We start from the raw sequence: 19,766 nt of genomic DNA, 5'->3' as shown, positions 1-19,766 counted from the left end.
CCATTAAATCAATGTTACCTAAGTAAATATGCTTGCAATCTTACTAGGTTTTCCCCCTCTTTTTTTTTGAGACAAAGTCTTGCGATGCAGTTCAGGTTGGACTTGAGGTCATTTTGTAACCCAGGTTGCTCTCAAACTTGCAAAGACATCTTCCTGCCTCAGCCTCCTGAGTGCTGGGATTACAGGTGTGCATCACCATGCCTGGCAAGTTTATACATTTTACAGTAATTTGTTCTGATCACTGCCTCAGAGCTCACGAAGCCAAGCATCAACCCCTGCTTTGCTGTGGACACCACCTGTCCTGTGGTCACCATAGCCACAGCTGTTTTTCAGGGATCAGAGAGATGCTTTTTCTACCTCAGTCCAGCCCAAATCACTGCTTCTCACTTGGCCTCCTGCAGGTGCTCACCAGGCAGCCTTCTGATGTCACAAGTCTGAGAACTTCCCCTCCTCAGTGTGTCAAAGCTATTGCTGGCATTGGATCCTGTGAAGAGCCATCAAGTTGACCTTGTGTGTGGGGACCATCGATGGCCTCCCTCTCCCATCGCCAGTTACTCGGCCCCAGTCTACCTGCTTCACTGTCCCAAAAATACCTTCACACAATGCCAGGCATGGAGGTGCATATCTGTAATCCCAGCACTTGGGAGGCTGAAGCAGGAGGATTGCTGCTAGTTCAAAGTCAGCCTGGGCTACAAAGTGAATTCAAGGCCAGCCTGAACTGCATAGTGAGACCCAGTCTCAAAAAGACAAAAATAAATCAATACCTTCACCCCCCATCCTCAGAGCAGTAGATCTGAGACTGGGGAGTCCTACCTCCTCACACTAGCCAACCCCATTCAGTAAGATCCCAGGGTCCAGCAGCACTGAAGATGGGCCTCAGGTTCTCAAAAGGGTGGCAGCATAGAGGGTGATGGGTTGAAAATGATACCACTTGAGAATTCTGACCCAGGGCTGGGAAAAGGTGACTGTTTATAAGAAAGGCCTGAGTATGGTCTCAGCCTCTGGGTAGTTTAGGGGAAGGAATTTAGGACACAAAACGTCATCAGACAGCACAATGTTTTAGGAAATTGTGGTTTGGCCCTCTTTACCATTTGGCTTAGTTCGAAGGTTCAGCAGCAAACAGGGCTCAGGTGGTCAGCCACGTCTTCCTAGCTACGGCTGAAGTGTCCCCAACAAACACTACTCTGGCTCGATTTTTCCTTTGACCATACATGCACCCTTGTATACACACATGCGCCTCACAGGGATGTTTTATCTTTTTGCATTTAACGTGCCAGAAGAACCCTGGGATGTGACTTTTTGAATGTCGTACCCCAAAAACAAGCCCCCAAAATGGTGTCCAAAAAATGGGGCAAGATGTCTTTTTTAAAGAAAAAGGAGCGCTTTTATTTATCCTGGCACCAGCAATACAGTGCAGTTGGAGTTTGCAAAAGCTGTGTAACTGGCTTAAAATTTTAACAGACTTTTCTAGAAAGAACAATTAAGAAGACCTTTGTCTCCCTTTGCTTGAGGACAGAGAAGATTCCCAGGAATTTACAGTCCTTTGTCAGCTAATTTCAGCACTTAATTTTAGATTAACATCTGTCCTTTGCAGAGGGGAACTGATGGTTAACCTATCAATCAGGTCACCCAGGAGATGGCACTTACAGAACAGTATGCCAGGGCTACAGTTATTTTACAACAATGTGGTCGATGCCCCTGGGGGTCCGGGTGTAGAAAATAGTTGTGTTTGCAAAGGGAATTAACAGGTAATTTGGTCAAAGCTTGGGCATTGGCAAACATAACACAGGATGATGAAGCTCTTTTTGTTAGTGTACAGCATTGAATGTTTGATTTGGAGACAGGCACAGGTTCACGGGAAGGAAGCTGTAAAAGCAAACACCAATCGACGTCCCAGCACCCTTTACCTGTTTTCCTCAGGGGTGACGTCCTGCAGGACACAGTCACAACCAGGGAACGTCCAGGTGTGCACACAGCTCTCAAAATGTCATCACAGGTGCAAATACATTCTCACAACCACCATCACGACTGCTATGCCCTCAGGGTCACATCTGCCTCTTGGAACTCTGCCACCCCTACCCCTTGCAATTACTGATCTATTCTCCATTCTCAAGCTTTATTTCTTTTTTATTTCTTATTTTTGTCTTTTTGAGACAGGGTCTCACTATGCAGCTCAGGCTAACCTTGAACTCACATTGTAGCCCAGGCTGGCCTTGAACTTGCATTGATCCTCCTACCTCAGCCGCCCAAGTGCTGGGATGACAGGTGTGCACTGCCTCGCCTGGGCCCCATTCCCAAGCTTTAGAGACTTATAATTTGAAGCATGGTACAAGAGAGGGTTTCAGGGTAACAGAACAGAGGTACCCGACTCTAATCTCTACTGCAAAGAACTAAAGTAACAGGTGTGAGCAGCTGAGCAGCCGCTTTCTGAGATGAGTGACCCATAGAGCACTGGAAACCAGCAAGCGAGAGGCTGGAACTGTGTGAGACCCGGAGCCTGGACATTGGCTTAGGGAGTGAAGCAAACAAGCCCAACACCTGCCTCCCAGCTCAGGCTGTGGAAGGATGTGTGTTATGAGGAATCCAGGCTCCAGCAAACTCTGCTGGTGTGGACACCTGGGATGTTAGTGACAGCGTTACCAGCATCTGAGTCCAGAGTGATTCTTTCCAGGTTCTTGGTGCCTTGAACAAAGAACTGGACAAGCCATGCAGAGGAAGCGGCAGGGGCTTATGTCTACTGAAGGTGGATGAGGAGCACGTGCTGCAGGGTGACAGCTGCTGTGAACAGACTTGCAACGGCTACCAGCACAGTGGCAGGGTCTGTGTGTCTCCCTTTCTGGGATTGCTTCTCCTCCACGCAACAGGGTATCCAGGGTACCCATGTGGCCTGGATGATATGGAGCAGCTAATCTCAGGTCAGATCCTGAATGCACTTGACTCACACAGTATAGAGAAAAGTGACATTCCTTCTCACGACATCTGCTGCAAACGTGTGGCACACATGCTGTGTCATGAGACATCCGGTCACAGGTCCTATCAGTGGCTCCAGCTCAGGACACCACAGTGAGCTCCAATATGCCAATTCCAGTACCTGAAGCCACCCAGAAAACTCACCAGCCTTGGGAGCGACTGTGGTCAAATGCCAGCCCCGAGGGAGCTGGGAAGCTCAAGTTAGAGTCTTTGACTGGTGGAGTACACAGGACCAAGCGAACTGTCTGCCATCCCCAAATTTACATGCTGGAAAATGAATCCCCAAACTGTACACCGGTGGTGGGTCCTTAGGACGAGAGGTTGGCATGGGTGGCTTCACAGAAAGGAAGTGAGACCTCAGCCAACACACTTGCTGTCTGTTCACCTTATGCTGCAGCAGCAAGGTCCTCAGCAGGGACCAGGGAGATGCTTTTGGGTTTCCCAACCACCAGAACCAGAGGACAAACAAACCCTTTTTTTTCCCTAGTATTTATGTCTCTTTTTTTTTTTTTTTTTTTTTTTTTTACCAAGAATCAAACTCAAGACCTTGCAATGGCCAGGCAGGTACTTATGCCACTAAGCTACAACCCCACGCTACCTTTTTTCTGTTTTTTTAGACAGAGTCTTGCTCTGGCCTCAAATTCCAGGAGATCATCCTGCCTCAGCCTCCCCAGTGCCAGAATTACAGGCATGTGCCATCATACTCAGCTAAACCTCTATTCTTTATAAACTATTCCATGTGAGGTATTCAGTTTTAGCAACAGAAAATAGATAAGACACTATCATTGCTTGAAGAAGGCAATGATTTTCTTTTTCTTTTTTTGGTAGGGGTACTGGGGATGGAATTCATGACCTCAAGCTTGCCAGGCAGGTGCTTGTGCTGCTGAGCTAAACCCCCGCCCAGGCAATGATTTTCAACAGTTGTCTCTTGCCTCCCAGCCCAGAGATGCAGGAGAGGACCTGGAAAGGGGTAGCTGCAAAGAGGGAAAGAGGGAGTCAGAGTTTGTGTTTCGTGGGCCATTGTCACTGGAAAGGAATGTCACCACAGGTCAGAGTGCCGCACAGATTTATTTATTTATTTTTTTGAGACAGGCTTTTTTGAGGCAGTTCAGGCTGGCCTTGAGCTCACTTTGTAGCCCAGGCTGGTCTTGAATTGGCAGCAATCCCCCTGCCTTAGCCTCCTGAGTGTGTGTGCCACCACATGTGGCTGTGGAGGCAAAGATTTATTAGTTTGTTGCTCAGCAAGGGAGAACAGAAAGGCTGCAATCTGAGTCGCTGGAGGGGATGCTCTCTGACAAACGGGCAGACCAGCATATCCACGAAAACACCAGGCCAGCCTTTTAGGGTCAGTAGAGAAGTACAAAGGTCCTAAGTATCTTTAATTCAGATCTGGTTTCCATAGCTCTCCAGGGGCCCGGTGACTTAAGGGCAACTGGGTCCTCAGGAAAGGATCCTGCTTCTTTGGGAGGGCCTTGCCTGGGTCCTCTGTGGGGTGCCCGGGTGGCTCTGAGGGCTGTGCTCCCCTCATCAGGTGGTCTGCAAGCCTATGGAACTCTAGGTCTAGAAAGGGGCGAAATACCCCGCAGCCCTGGTCGATCTCGGCCTGGACTGCAGCTCAGTTACCTGGGAAATGCGTTTTATTAATACCGGAGTCAGAACTGGGCCAGGAACTAGTATTTATGAAGGGTCTTAGGTTCATGATGCTTAACCAGGACTCAGGATAAGCGCCCTAGGGCAGGCCAAGTCAAAAGCAGCACTATCGTTTTCTAACTAAGTATTTCTTGGCAAAATTCTCTCAAGTATCATTAGAATAAGCATGCATGAAAGCTCCTGTGCGTTGACTGCATTTCTGAAAAAAAGAAAAAAGTGTAAAGGCAGAAAGTAAATTTGGTCAAACAGGAAATGTGTAGTTCCTTGAACATATTTTTGCCATTGAGAGGCACGGATGCTATATTAGGAAAGCTAGCCAAAACGTATTCTTTTTCTTTTCTTTTTTTTAGACAGGGTGTCGCTGGGTAGTTCAGCCTGGCCTTGAAGTACTGTAACCCAAGGTGGCCTAGGACTACTCACGGGTATCCCCTTGCCTCAGCCTCCCGAGTGCTGGAATCATGGGCGTGCACTACCACGCCCGGTAAAAATATATTTCTCAAACAGCAAACAATCCAACATTTGCCTGGACCGCAGGGGGCCAGCATCTGCCTCAGTGACTCAAACAGGACCCGCTCGCATCTGCCACAGCACGCCTGCGCGAACCGAGCAGTGTCCGGATCAGAGCCCGGCCCCGCCTTCCACAGGCCCCGCCTCCCGTAGTCCACGCACTACTTCCGGCAGCGTCTCCCGCCCACCTCACGTTTCCGGATCCTCCACTTGGCCTGGTTCCACCAACCTCTCTTTGGCCCGGCGCAGTCCCTCGCCTCTGCTGCCCGGCTTGCGCGGCGTGTGTTGTTTGCGACGCTGTCGTGCCACAGCGCGCTTTACGGCCGCGAGGACGGGGCGCTCGGGCGCCAGGGCCGCTCGGGCCGGGAAGCAGGGCGGGCGGCCGAGGTTGATGCCCGGCGGCGGCGGCGGTGGGGCGAGCGTGGCGGCGTCTGGCCGGCTCCTCACCGCCGCAGAGCAGAAGGTGCCCCGGGAGGCGGCGGCGGCCAGAAGTGGCCCAACGGGACCCGGCGGTAGGGGCGGAGCAGACGGCCCCGGGCCGGGCGGCGCGGGCGGCGCGGCCGCCAGGATGAGCCTGAGCCCGAAGGAGCTGTCGAGCCTACTGAGCATCATCTCGGAGGAGGCGGGCGGCGGCAGCACCTTCGAGGGCCTGTCCACCGCCTTCCACCACTACTTCAGCAAGGCCGACCACTTCCGCCTGGGCTCGGTGCTCGTCATGCTGCTGCAGCAGCCCGACCTGCTGCCCAGCGCGGCGCAGCGGCTCACGGCGCTCTACTTGCTGTGGGAGATGTACCGCACCGAGCCGCTGGCCGCCAACCCCTTCGCCGCCAGCTTCGCACACCTGCTCAACCCCGCGCCGCCGGCACCCGCGTCTGCGTCCGCTCGTGGCGGCCATGAGCCCGACCGCCCGCCGCTCTCAGGTACCCAGGGCTGGGGGCATGCGGGCGGCGGGGTGGGGGCGCGGCCTGCCCGGAGCCGCAGCCGTGCAGAGTCGGGATCTGAGGCTGCCTGCCACCGCCTCAAGTTTCTAAAAGTGTTCATGTTTGCGAGTGCATGCTTGCAGTACTTACGTGGTGACTGCATTTTTTCCCCTGGGGCGCTGGTGCTAGTGCGGGACTCCTCTGAGCCCCCGGCCCCTCCCCACCCCCGTTTAAAAGCCTCAGGGAAAGCGAAACCTGTGATCCTTAGGGAGCACGAGGAGCTTTGGGGTAGGAGGAGCATGGGCGGACTTTGCAGCTGCTTTCCTTCACGTCTCCTTGTGTGCAGAGCTGGGCTGGAATCCACGGCTCAGCCGTCGCGCATCTCCTGGGCGTTGCGCAGCACGGTGCTCGCGCGACATCGCCGAGACCTGACGTGCGCAGGCTGTGAGGGGTGCTCTGCTGTCCTCCGGTGCTGGGGATCAGACCCAGGTTCTGCCGCGGGGTGGGCAGAGTTGGTCGAGCGCTGTATCTCGGAGGTGCACCCTCAGCCCGAGGCTGTCCTTTCAGCCGAAGCAGCATTGGGGCAGGTGCAGATGCAGTGATAGGAGATAGGATGTTAGGAGGGTGCAGGGGCAGTGATAGGACATAGGATGTTAGGAGGGTGCAGATGCAGTGATAGGAGATAGGGTACTAGGAGGGCAGGAGGACTCTGAGTGGCATTTGGGGTCTGGCCGCAGGGAGTAGACTGGTGGGAAAGGGCACGATCTTCCATCCTCAGCCAGGGGAAGAAAGGGAGGACCAGTGTGGTTGGGACAGCGGAGTTAAGAGGTGAGGGTGCACAGGAAGGCCTTTACATTGGAAGTTAGCAAGTGTGCTTGCCGCCTCTCTAGACCGGAGCAGTCTCAAAAGGGGACTGGACGGAGATGATTGGAGGGCACAGGCCATTCCCTTGGCTTTTGGGAGGTTTGTGAACGACTGCAAGATGAATACATCTGATAGCTCTGTATTGAAAAGCTGCTCCTGAGGCCAGGCTTGCCGGGGGCACGCCTGTAATCGCTGCTCAGGAGATTGAGGCAGGAGGATAGCTGTGAGTTCAAGGCCAGCCCTGGCTACACAGCAAGACTGTCTCAAAAAACAAATAACAACAGAAAAGACTTGCCCTCGCAGATGGACGCTTAGACTAGGGAGGCGGGAACAGTAGGGATTTAGGTTAGAAACAGTTGTGAAGGGCAGATTAGGAAGTGTTATTCCGTCATAAAGTCTTTCTCAGATGTGTTGAGTGTAATCCTTCACCTGTAGAAGGCATTGTCAAATTTGGAGGGAAGCGGAGGTAACTGCTAGAGAAGGAACCCGTGGATTTGTTATTAATGCTCCATGTTCCTCAGTTTTTTTCACCTGTAAAACGCAGACACCAGACTCCCCTAGCTGGCAGAGTTGTCATATTAATTATTCCCCATTATTATTATTACTGTTACTAAAGCATGTAAGAATGGGGCTGGAATACACATGACAAGGAAACAGCAATATCAGAGCCCTGCTCTTAGGGCTGCTATTCCTCTGTGTTCAGCGTGGGTATCTAACAGGTGTGCGTGTTTGTGTGTTATACTCGTGTTTTGTGCAGTAGTGGGGACTCGAACTCAGAGCTCCCAGCATGCTAGACAAGCCTTTTACCCCTGAGGTACCCCTCCAGCCGTGACAAGTGTACACTTAGAAAGTTTATCAGATGATTCAGAGCAGCCTTAGGATTGAGGATGTATTGGGAAGTAAGAAAAAAGGACACGCTTGCTGCGGTCTTACTAGGAAAAAGAATGTAACCCACACAGCGTGGCAGAGACTGTGAGAGAAGTGACAAGCAGGGTGCTGCCTGCAGAGTGACAGCTGTGGAGCTCGGAGAGCTCAGAGTGGGATGTTTTCATCAGATCCTGACATGGGCTGGGACAGCTGTGGAAGATGTGGCTGGGGTGGGGACTGTTAAACAACTAGGTGTGTCCTCACGAGTCAAGGGGTTCGTCCACTCAGCACAGAGAACACGCATGGGAGGGAAGTCAAGAGGTGAGGTTAAAGGTTTGGGTTTAATTCTGCATAAGTAAGTCTAGTGCCACAATCACATTTGTGCTCCTGAAATACAGCCTAATGGTTAGGGGCCACGGGGACAGGATGGTGGCCTGCAGGGCTTAGAGCTGTGATGGTACAGTCTTGACCACAGCCCAGGAAAAAGAGAATTAAGACAATGACAATCAGCTGGGCATGGTGGCACACACCTGCAGTCTAAGCACTTGGGAGGCTGAGGCAGGAGGATCATTGGGAGTTCCAGACCAGCCTGGCTACAAAGTGAGCTCAAGGCCAGCCTGAACTGGATGATGACACTCTGTCTCAAAAAAAACAGAAAAGAAAAGAACAAAAACGAACTGGGGCTGGGACATCAGGAAGTCTGAGCTGTAGCCCAAGTGAGTGCAGGGGCTGGGGCTGAAGCTGAGGGACATGGTGGGTGTTGGATCTGAGTCAGCAGGAGGAGCCTGGAGGAGCCCACTGGGCAGCTGAAAGGGGACAGCAGGGAGCACCGCCCAGGGAGGCTGTGTCACTGTGCAGTGTCCTGTCTCCGATGACTGCTTCTTCCCCTGGTGCACAGGCAGAGGCACAGAAAAGATGGTGCTGTCCTGCTGGCCTTTTCTTTACTTGTAAGCTTTGGTCTTTGCTGGAATTGAGCTACTTTAGAAAATGAAGTTCTTCATAGTTGCCAAAGCCTTGAGTGTCATTGATAGTGCCACAGATTGCAGACTGCAGGTGACACTGAATTACAGGGTTCATGCATCTACGCATGTATCAACTACTTCAGTTGACATGGCAGGTAGCAGAGGCTGGTGTTACCAGTCAAATTCCTTTTTCAAAGCAGGCACTGGAGAAACCATTCTACGTTTTTCTTTGCAGGATTTTTACCGCCTATAACTCCACCAGAAAAGTTCTTTCTCTCCCAGCTGATGCTGGCACCCCCAAGGGAGCTGTTCAAAAAGACACCGCGCCAGATCGCGCTGATGGACGTGGGGAACATGGGCCAGTCAGTGGACATCAGCGGACTCCAGCTGGCCCTGGCTGGTGAGGAGCAATCGCTGGGGGCTTTTCTCTGGGCACACAGTGTGTGCGCTCCTTTATCACCTTCACCTTGCTGAGGTTAAGGCCTTTTATTCAAGGCTGGGGCTGCTGAGGATTTAGCTTGGTGGCCCAAGTGCCTGCCTGGCAAGCGCAAGATTGTGAGTTTGAGTTTGATCCCTGGTACCCGCCTCATCCCCCCAATAAGGCTGGGAATGTAGTTTAGTAGGACGTTCCTGCCTGGCAGGCACGAGGTCTGAGTTTTGTTCCCAGTACCCCCCCCCCCCCCAAAAATTGAATGGCATTATCATTTGTAATAAAATGGATTTTGGGATGGGAAGATCTTTCATTATAAAGGAAAGTGCCTGGATCCTAAATGAAAAACTCCATTTTTTAATGCCAGTAAGCATATAAAACTCCTGACAGCTGGGCATGGTAGTTCATAACTGATCCCACGCCCTGGGAGGCTGAGGCAGAATGGTCAGGGCCTGAGTCTAGCCTGGGTAACTTGGCAACTTTGGTAGACCCTGCCTCCAAGACTTAAGAAAAGGGCAGGGGATGAAGCCATTGCGAGCGCCCTGGGTTTAAGCACCAGTACTGTAAGCACATATGTAAAATTTCTGACTGGACATACTGATTTCACCCCACAATTTGCCAATTTAAAATTTTTTCCAGTGTCCTGGTCTAAAGTGCATTGTCTTAACTTTTGTGTTCCAGAATTGGAGATGGGAAGTGGCACCAGGTAGTGTTAGCATTTTTCTTAGGTGGACCTCATGTCACGCTGACCATCCGACGCACCCACCTTTTCCTGTTTTGGCCATTGTTCCTTTGGGTCGATAGTCTTGCATCAGGAATTTAGCCCTTTTTGTTTTTTAAAATGAGAAGATCTGAAGTAGTTCTTTGAATGTGCCTTTTCCATTTTAAGGAATTACAGTAAACAACCTGGGGAGTTGCCTTGCAGACCAGGAAGTGAAATATGCCAGGCCTGATTGTACACATCTGTAGGCTCCACCACCTGAGAGGCTGAGGCAGGAGGATGGTCTGGAGTGTGAGCCCAGGAGTTCAAGACCAGCCATGGGTAGCACAGCCAGACCCTGTCTCAGAGAAGACAAACACTGACCATTTCTAGGGCCAGAGGCACCCTGTGTCTCTTCCCCATTCCTGCCCTAGCATTTGGTGTTCTTTCCCAGTTATGTGTGCCGTGGTGCACAGACCACTGCACTCTGTTACCCTCCTGCTTCTTAGGGTGTCGTCTGAGAGAGGACTGTATCAGCAGCATGTCCTACAGCTGTCACCTGTCACCGTAGTTGTACATGCAGTGTCCACGTGGACAGATCCTGCTGAGAACATTTCTGTACATTGTCTTGGGACACAGGAGGAGATGATTCTCAGTAGAAGACATCCTTAAGACCTGACTAAGTAGTATCAGCTGGTTTTCCAAAGTTGCTGTCAAATTGTTTTTTTAGCACTGGGCCTGGTGGTGTAGGCCTGTAATCCCAGCACTCAGGAGACTGAGTCAGGAGGATCCTTGTGAGCTTGAGATTTTGGGCTCCAGAGTGAGCTCAAGGCCAGCCTGAACTGCATAATGAGACCATGTCTCAAAACAAAGACACATTTTTTTTTTTTCCAAATCCATTTTATTTTAAGGAGAAAAACGGAAACAAAATTTCGAAACACATAATTGGTACATAGGTTGTACATTGTCATCCCAAATCATTCATCCAGAGCCTAAAATGTCTGGATCAGCTGTGTCAAATTGTTGCAGTTTCATTCCCAGTGGCAGGGAGTTATTTGTTGCCTGCCTTCCTTTATGATGCCAGGCTTGTTATTTTTGCTAATCGGTGTGTGCCATCTGATTGAACTGATACTTCCTAGTTCCTAACATCTTTTCCAGCTGTTCTTTGGCCATCTGAACTCGCTTTTTGTAAATGCCTGTTAAAGTGTGAGGCTGTCTTTTCCAACGGGCCATCGGTTTCTAAGAGTTAGAAGAGATGCCCACCCCAGCTAGGAGTTGTCCCCTCGCTGGTGCATGGTGTGCTCGGTTCTAAAGTGTCTCTTGTCTTAACTTGACTCAGAGCGCCAGTCGGAGCTGCCGACACAGAGCAAGGCCGGCTTCCCCAGCATCCTCAGCGACCCCGACCCGGACTCTTCTAACTCGGGGTTTGACAGCTCGGTGGCCTCTCGGATCACAGAATCTTTGGTCAGCGGACCCAAGCCACCGATTGAAAGTAGGTGCATCTGTGCATTTACTTTAGACTCATTTATTTTGTTAGTATCCCCTACCGCTTTTCTGGTTTTCAAAACTGTTGTATTATCAGCTAAACTTTAATGTAATAGAGATGTCAGTGCAAATTTGTTTTCCCTCTTAAACAAGTTATACAACTATTATATTTATCATAAGCATACTTGCAGGTGTGCACTAATTATACTACAATGAATCGTGAGTGTGAGAGGCAAGGTATCAATGTGTAGGGCACATGTGTGTGAGTGTGGGAGGCAAGATGTCAATGTGTAGCTGGCTGACTTGTCTGTGTAGTTCAGGCTCAAGCTGATCCTCCTGCCTCAGCCTCCCAAGTGCTGGGATTGCGGCTGAAATGAATCTGTTTTCGAAGCTCATTACGTAACAAGGGGCAGTGTTTTATACCTCTTTAACAAGCATATCACTGTCAGTACCTTTTCCACTTGAAAATTTTCCTGATTTTAGAGCCTTTAATTACTGCAATTCAGAGAAGCACTCCTGAGCTTGGGTGCTGTAGCTGCATTGGTTCTGCAGCCCTCCTCGTGGAGTGCGGGTGACCACCGCCGGCCGGGAGAACCTGCTGCCCAGACCCTGGGTGACTGGGACTTGAGAGCTTTGTGTGACTCCCCACACCGCTTGGTTTACACTAGGGCTGAGGCATACGTGGTTGGCGTATTTAAAGCTGCAGTTGGCCACACATGTGCCTGCAGGTCTGCCGTGTGTGACAGCGTCTGCCTGGGACAGTGTGGGCAGACAGTGCAGGGCGCGGTCACCTGGCAGGCACCTGGCTGCCCTGCAGGCCCCAGGTAGCTCAGGTTGAAGACCTGCTGTCTGCGTGTGGCCTGAGGACACCGCTGCTGTCACAGAGGGGGCGCCGATGGGGAGGTGTGAGGGTTCTCAACCAGAAGACGGGAGATGGCAGTGAGCAGTCATCTCTGGTGTGGCAGGGAGGTGCCACCTCTGCCTGCTGGGGGAGCGGAGCCCCTAGTGGGAGCCCTGGCAGTAGGAACCACTTACAGGCCAGCCTGGCTTCCCACGCCTGCGCTCTCTTGGCAAGCTCTGGGTGGAACTGGATACGGTATTGGAGTTCCAGCATTTTTGAGTTACTCCGTTCTCCCTGGAAAATGTCAGGAAGGTCAGCTTTCTTCTGTCACTTCATCATATAATTTGTCCGTTCAGAGCTATAGAGCAGAAAGATAAAACCAGTACAAATCTCAGTGGTTTCTGAACAGAGAATGACAGGTTAGAATGAGTAGAGAACAGCACCTCGCCTGTCAGTCAGGGCTCCATGTCCTTCTCGCCCAGAAGGACCAGGCCTGTTAGGCCCTATGAGGTCACTTAGGGTCCTTGTATTGTGGGTCATGTTCTGAATGAGGGGTTTTCTGGAGCAATCCTCCTCCTCCTCCTCCTGCCCTCTTCTTCCTCCCCGTCCTGGTTTTTGAGTGTGAGTATTGCACCTTGTGAGGTGTGAAATGCATGCTGAGGTAGCTCACAGCCGCAGTCACACACTGCCCCTGTGGTCACAGGTCACTTCCGGCCGGAGTTTATTCGGCCACCCCCTCCACTGCACATCTGTGAAGACGAGCTAGCCTGGCTCAACCCTACTGAGCCCGACCACACCGTTCAGTGGGATAAATCCATGTGCGTGAAGAACAGCACCGGGGTGGAGATCAAGCGGATCATGGCCAAGGCCTTCAAAAGCCCCTTGTCTTCCCCGCAGCAAACACAGGTATGGATGGAAACAGAAGCCTTGGCGAGCTGGCAAGTTTGCTTCCATTGTGCCGCAGCAGGCAGGCTCCAGGATGTCTGGCCCACCTCACTTTGGTATTTGACTCTGCTGGGGCAAGAGGTGCAAAGATTCAAAGTACTTCTGCTTTGTTGGTGATCAGTGTGGGTCTCACTCTGTAGCCTCAGAGTCTCACCTGTGGGGACCCTGCCCAGCCCTGCCCCTGTGCGCCATGCGGTGCACCTTGAGAGTGGAACAGTAACTTGGAAGTGAGACAGCTTCAGGCCCGTTTTGGGGGTGCCCTTTGCCCCCCGCCGAGGCAGGGCACTGTCCTGAGCAGTTTCTGCTTGGTCAACTGCATGCAGTCTACACAGTTTCAAGTCAGACCTAGTAGGGAGATAGCAGCTCCCAGCCGTTACCCTCAGAATATTTTCGGAGCCAAGTATGTAGTAGCTGTGCTTGCAGTCTGCTTTGTGAGGCCCTTCAGCACCCAGGTTGACTGTGGGCAGGGAAGAGAGTGTGGACAGTGTGAAAGGAGATACTCGGCGAAAGTGTGCTTGAGGAGCTCTGTTTGGAGTGCAGAGTGTGGGTGTGAGCCAGCATAAATCGCGCCAGGGTGGGGGCTTGCAGTGCCCCGCCCTGCAGGTCTTTCTGGTCTCTACTTAGGCAGGACGGGCAGCTGTCGAGGCTGCCTCCTGACCCTGTGGCTGGGAGAACTTGCTGGTACTTGGATTACTTTTGATTGTAGTGGATGGCAGGAGAAACCCTTCCACAGGGAGCCAGGGGTGATACAGCTGCTATGGGACAGTGGTCTCCCGCCTACCAGTGTTTGGTCTGTCTCCCGCCCAGGAGGCATCACTGACAGGCACACTGTCTTCCATGATGCCATGCTTCAGGTCTAAATGTAAAAATGTCAGGACATGAAAATCATGGGTTTGAAGGAGGAGACTTACAAAATTGGTCCAATGAAAGTGTTTTTAGGAAAAATACTTATTTTGCCTGCAGAAAGTTTCTAGTATGATTCAGTCATTTTCTTTAAAATCTTGGTTTTCTTTAGCTGCTTGGCGAGTTGGAGAAGGACCCCAAACTTGTCTACCACATTGGCCTCACTCCAGCCAAGCTCCCAGACCTGGTGGAGAACAACCCTCTGGTTGCCATAGAGATGCTGCTGAAATTGATGCAGTCCAGCCAGATCACTGAGTACTTCTCCGTGCTGGTCAACATGGACATGTCCTTGCACTCCATGGAAGTCGTGAACCGGTGAGTGTCTGGCTCCTCCCCAGACGTGTGGACATAGCCATCCTGATTCCTTCTTGGGCTGAGGTAACCCGTGGAGGCGCAAAGCTGGGCCTCAGGGTTCTCGGCATGTGAATGCAGCCAAGGCCAGCATCCAGCATGCTTCATGTTGGGGAGAATAAGTAAAAACTGCTGTGTTTGTTTCTAGGCGTACGTCAGACTTGACTCCTATAACTCATGGCCTGTAGTTAAATTCCTGCTTAGATGGATTTATTTTTTTGGAGATGAACAGCTGTAGCTAGGACAGCACAGGTCCCCTTCTCAGGCTCCCTCTGCCTCCGTACTTCGCTGTCACTAGCAGGAAGGGTGCACTTGTGTCTGCACAGAGTCTGGGCACTGTCTGTGTATGTTACACTCTCTTTACACACATACTTCCAGTAGTAGCATGGCCTCGAGAAGCTGGTGTGGCAGCCTTGGGGACCAGGCAAGCACAGTCAGAGCGCAGGTTTTGAACACCTTGTTGTAGACTGGGTTTGTGTGTGTGTGCGCACATGTGCAGGTAGTGCTGGGGACTGAAGCTAGCACCTGTGCCTGCTGCAGGAGGCTCACCAAGCTGTGTCCTCAGCCCTTCTGTTTTATACCGGGGACAAATGCTGTGATGATTGGCTGCTGTGTTGATGCTGCCTGGAACCACAGTGGCACGTACGTGACTGTCCACTCAGCGGCATGTACTGTGGGCCTTTTTCTAATAAAATGAATAAAAAGCTGCGGGATGGGCAGTCTTGCAGGCTCCACTAGTGGTTCAAGCTCCCTGACATCCGGACCAACAGAATCACAGTAATCATGTTAAGTGCTGTGTGGGCTTACAAACAGAAGGGTCACTGATGAGGACGCAGCGTGGCTCTGGGCTTATTTCCCAAGATACTTGAAACTAGAAACTTAGGGTCCCTTAGCAGACTATATCACCAGATGACCATAGGTGCTTTTACGCCATGCTAGCGGGTAACAGAACTGTTTTCCTTTTGTGCAACAGACTGACAACGGCTGTTGATCTACCTCCTGAGTTTATTCACCTTTACATATCAAATTGCATCTCTACTTGTGAACAAATTAAGGATAAGTATATGCAGGTAGTGACAGTTCCCATAGATTTCCTAAGTACCCACTAAGAAAATGAGTATACTAAAACTCCTGTTTTCTTTTTCAGAATCGCTTGGTGCGTCTTGTGTGTGTCTTTCTCCAGTCCTTGATCCGTAACAAGATTATTAACGTGCAGGACTTGTTTATCGAGGTGCAGGCCTTCTGCATCGAGTTCAGCAGGATACGAGAGGCAGCAGGCCTGTTTCGCTTGCTGAAGACGCTGGATACGGGGGAAACACCTTCAGAGACCAAAATGTCCAAATAGCACCTGCTCGAAGCCCCTTCTTTCAACCGTGTGGTGATTCTTTGTTAAAATCCAGCATTTTTGAAATTCAAGAGTGGACTGCTTGCTCTAATGCATAGGAGTAACACTTTATCTACTTTAAGCGAAGTTTACTTTCTTTGATGATGTTTTCCTGTAGATGAACTTCTGGGGAGGACCTGGGACAATGTCTTGCCTGTGACTCCCTGACAGGCAAACCCATCAGCCCCAAGCGGTTGCTGAATGGTAGGAGCTGATTTCTTCTTTTTGATAACACTAAAGAAATTGTTTTGAAAGGCACCGTACAGGATTCTGACGAATCAGAAGCCCAGTTTTTTGAAGGTTCCGAAGTTAAAAGCGCATTTTAGAATTCGTGGTGTTTTGCTTGTGGCAGCCACAGCAGCCCCAACCATCTCTCGGAGTGAGAATCAAGGCTGTGCTACTAATGACCCTGCTTTGCGTGGTGACTTTGAAGTAACAGGCCACAGAGTAAATGCCCCTCCTTTCCTAGCGCTATTTTCTATGTGATTCTCCCGCTTATGATGGTCCTGCTTCCTGCTATTAGCCCAAGCTTACTGTTTTTGGTCTTATTTTTAAAGAGAAAATGAGTAACATCTTGGGAGGTGGTCACCCCGGGGAGCTGCCACCTGCAGTGGGGTAGCCATGTGGGAGGCATGGAGATAGAAGCAGGAGTGGCACCTCGCTGTCACCTGTGACTGGGTAATAGTGCCTTCCATTAAAGTTTTTTATCAACTCTCAGATGATGTGTTTTTACTTGAAGAAATTTGGAGATTCCTTTCTAGAGGCACTTCGAAAGCATGCCTGCAGGAAACAACCTGCCAAAGGAGCCCTGTGAAAGCACAGTACTTGGGATGTAGAAGACCAGCATCTCACCCTGGGGAAAGTGCAGGGTCTGTGTGGGGGGATGTTGGGAGCCGCAGCCCCGAGCCCGGTCGCCTTACTTGGCGGACGTGAGGCCTGTAGGAAAGAGCAAAGCCTGAGCTAGATTACCCCTCCCATCGAGTGTGTTAGTTTCCTGCTTACCGCGTAAACAACCCGCTCAATAATATGTTAGCCAATCAGCTTGCCTTGCTTACTTTAATATGATTGGACACTGTATCCGTATATATACTGGTGCCACCCCTGGGGGGAAGTAGAAGCCCGAAAGGAGCCGCGGAGAGCAGACCGGTAGAGGCTTCGGAGCGAAGCCCGGAAGGAGCCGCGGAGAGCGGACCAGAGGAGGCTTCGGCTGGGAGCGATCCCAGGGCAGGCTGTACGGAGAGAAAATAAAAGAAAAGGTTGTCCACTGCCAGACTTTGTCGTGTGTCCTTCCTGCCGGCCGGGAGCGACATCGACATTTGGTGGCCCGTACGGGGAACAACTGATCACCCCCGAGACGTGGTAGTGGACAACGTTCCTTGATACAGCACTGCGAGACAGGTGAGCAGGGGATAAACCTGGGCCCTGGGTGGCGTGCACCTACAGGGTTTTTAGACTCCCCTCAGGCTCACACGTAAGTGGCGGATTTTTGGGCCTCACGCGGTGAGTAACATATTAAATATGGGTAACGTACCGAGTAACGACACCCAGCCCTTGGTACAGGTCCTCCGGAAGCTCTTAAAGTCCAGAGACCTCAAGGTGGGACGCAAAACGCTGGAGAGCTTTTTTGAGGAGATTGATAGTTTCGCTCCCTGGTTCTTGCCCACAGGGCACTTAAACCTGCCCTCGTGGGAGAAGTTGGGCAGGGATCTTTCTCTAGCGGAAAGGGAGGACGGGGCTTCGGTCTTTGCTCGGCCACTGTGGGAAATGATATATGCATGCTTGAAGAGCGAGGGTGGTTGCAGGGAAGGTTCTCAAGAGCTCATCAAAGTGCGTAGGGCATTCGAACAGGCCCAGTCAGGGAGCTCCCGGGAGGGGTCCGTCAAAAGAGACAAAGATATAAAGGAAAAAGACGGGGCTCAGGCCTCGGAGTCGTCTGACTCCGAGAACGAGGAAGGCTTAGACAACGATGAGACCAAGGAGCCTAGATGCCAAGAGGATAGGCCGCTCGATAAGGAGTCGCAGGGTTCTTTCCCAGCGTTGCGCCGCGAATTGCACTCCGCTCAACTTGGTCTGCGGAGGAGTAGAGAGCTCCTGAGCGCCCCCTGGCGTGAGAGGGAGGCGAAGCCTTCCGCCCCACCTTGGGAGCTGTTCCCGGAAGCGATCCCTCGCCACGAGGCGGCCGCTTGGGAGCTCCCTCCCCTTTCGCCAGAACAGGAAGTGATGCACGGGCCCCCATTTTCCGCCCAATCACGGCCGCCGTCTTATGCTCCGCCGCCGGCGGGTCGGTATTTTTACAGGCGGCTTTGGCAGGGGGGACGTTTGTCTCATGAGGTACATCCACCACCTGGGATAGATAGTGGCCCCTACGGGATATTTCCTGTACAAGTAGCTATGGGCCAGGGACGTAATGCATGGGAGCCTTTTGAGATAAAGCAGATTAGAGAACTTAAAAATACAGTTACAACCTTTGGGCCGACTGCGCCTTACACCATTGCCATGCTGGAGAACCTGTCTTCTGGGCCCCTCACCCCCGCGGACTGGATTCAGCTGGCAAAGGCGTGTCTGCCCTCGGGTAGTTACCTGGATTGGCGAGCCTGGTACACAGAGTTCTCTGCCGAGCAGGCTGAGAAAAACGCCGGTCGAGGAAATGGGAGCTGGGGATTTAGCTTAGCGGCATAAGCGCCTGCCTTGTAAGCAGGCAATCACCAGTTCGATCCCTGGCACCAATAAAAAAAAAAAAAAAAAAAAAAAACAAAAAAGATAAAAATAAAAAATAAAAAATAAAAAACAAAAAGGGGGAGTAAGCCAAGGCCTGCCTCCAAAGGCGCGGTTATCTATGGCATGACAATGGATGGGCCCGGATCCGGTAATCAGCTGGAACCAAGGCGCGGTTTGTGTTTTTCTGCAGGAATCGAGACGAGAACCACTGTGGGTACCGGAGAGACTGACACGGGCGACAAAGCCCTCGACTAAAGACCAGACCTGCCCTACCGGAGATCCATCACAGACCAACCAACAAGATAAATAGAAATAGCGGTAGCCCGAAATAGACAAGAAGATCATCAGGCATATACATGGCTCGCTCGCCTAGCCTACGACCGAGTCTAGGGGCGGTGAGCTGCCCACACTCCTCCTCTAAAAAATTATGACATAGCTGGGTAGGAGAGTCAATGACGGGTAAGAGCGTACTCCCCCGGTGCGACTCAACCTAAGCCAGGCCCTACCCCATCCTGCACGTAAGCCGCTGGACTGTTCGATGTTGCCCAGGTCTAAATTTCTCTCCGAGGGGATTTCTTTACGGAGAGGAAATGAGTGCAAGCTTGTGTGCATCCAGGTTCCGTCCAGTTTGTGCCTGGCCCTAAAAAAAGGACGAGGGCCTCAGGGCCTTGGCAGACCATGGGACGGCCGACCAGGGTCTAAGCCAAGGACCTACGGTGGGCCTACGCATAGGGCATAAGCCTCTGCACCCAGTCCAGGAAGGGCTACGATGCACACATTCATAAAAAATAAAAAAGGGGGAGATGTTGGGAGCCGCAGCCCCGAGCCCGGTCGCCTTACTTGGCGGACGTGAGGCCTGTAGGAAAGAGCAAAGCCTGAGCTAGATTACCCCTCCCATCGAGTGTGTTAGTTTCCTGCTTACCGCGTAAACAACCCGCTCAATAATATGTTAGCCAATCAGCTTGCCTTGCTTACTTTAATGTGATTGGACACTGTATCCGTATATATACTGGTGCCACCCCTGGGGGGAAGTAGAAGCCCGAAAGGAGCCGCGGAGAGCAGACCAGTAGAGGCTTCGGAGCGAAGCCCGGAAGGAGCCGCGGAGAGCGGACCAGAGGAGGCTTCGGCTGGGAGCGATCCCAGGGCAGGCTGTACGGAGAGAAAATAAAAGAAAAGGTTGTCCACTGCCAGACTTTGTCGTGTGTCCTTCCTGCCGGCCGGGAGCGACATCGACAGGGGGATACACACAGGAAGGCCTGTAAGCCACCA

At 51.7% G+C, this 19,766-nt stretch overlaps 1 protein-coding gene across 2 annotated transcripts; it reads left to right on the top strand.

Annotated features, from left to right (window-relative positions):
- Nucleotides 1-5,351: 5,351 nt before the first annotated feature.
- Nucleotides 5,352-19,687, top strand: Cnot11 (CCR4-NOT transcription complex subunit 11). Of its 2 annotated transcripts, XM_003471597.5 has the most exons (8): nucleotides 5,356-6,047; nucleotides 8,976-9,140; nucleotides 11,210-11,362; nucleotides 12,900-13,102; nucleotides 14,157-14,359; nucleotides 15,369-15,465; nucleotides 15,543-17,177; nucleotides 18,688-19,687. In XM_003471597.5, exons 1-7 carry the CDS (start codon nucleotides 5,519-5,521, stop codon nucleotides 15,738-15,740), a joined length of 1,548 nt encoding a protein of 515 aa, XP_003471645.1. In that variant the 5' UTR covers nucleotides 5,356-5,518; the 3' UTR covers nucleotides 15,741-17,177; nucleotides 18,688-19,687. The 2 variants fall into 2 exon arrangements, with proteins under 2 accessions (XP_063085896.1, XP_003471645.1); XM_063229826.1 differs by lacking the exon at nucleotides 15,369-15,465 and having other exon boundaries at nucleotides 5,352-6,047.
- Nucleotides 19,688-19,766: the final 79 nt, after the last annotated feature.

This window comes from Cavia porcellus, unplaced genomic scaffold (assembly GCF_034190915.1).
Source record: "Cavia porcellus strain 051 isolate PalLab524CR breed Dunkin Hartley unplaced genomic scaffold, mCavPor4.1 scaffold_18, whole genome shotgun sequence".
In the NCBI taxonomy this organism is placed as follows: domain Eukaryota; kingdom Metazoa; phylum Chordata; class Mammalia; order Rodentia; family Caviidae; genus Cavia; species Cavia porcellus.
The sequence above is the reverse complement of the archived record's forward strand: the minus strand, read 5'-3'. Positions and strand labels throughout refer to the sequence as shown.

Bases quoted from the DNA above. Each gene is read 5' to 3' on its own strand.
- Cnot11 (XM_003471597.5), top strand. From the start codon at position 5,519: ATGCCCGGCGGCGGCGGCGGTGGGGCGAGCGTGGCGGCGTCTGGCCGG. The intron at 9,141-11,209 runs GTGAGGAGCAAT...AACTTGACTCAG, and splicing joins ACTCCAGCTGGCCCTGGCTG to AGCGCCAGTCGGAGCTGCCG. The intron at 13,103-14,156 runs GTATGGATGGAA...GGTTTTCTTTAG, and splicing joins CTTCCCCGCAGCAAACACAG to CTGCTTGGCGAGTTGGAGAA.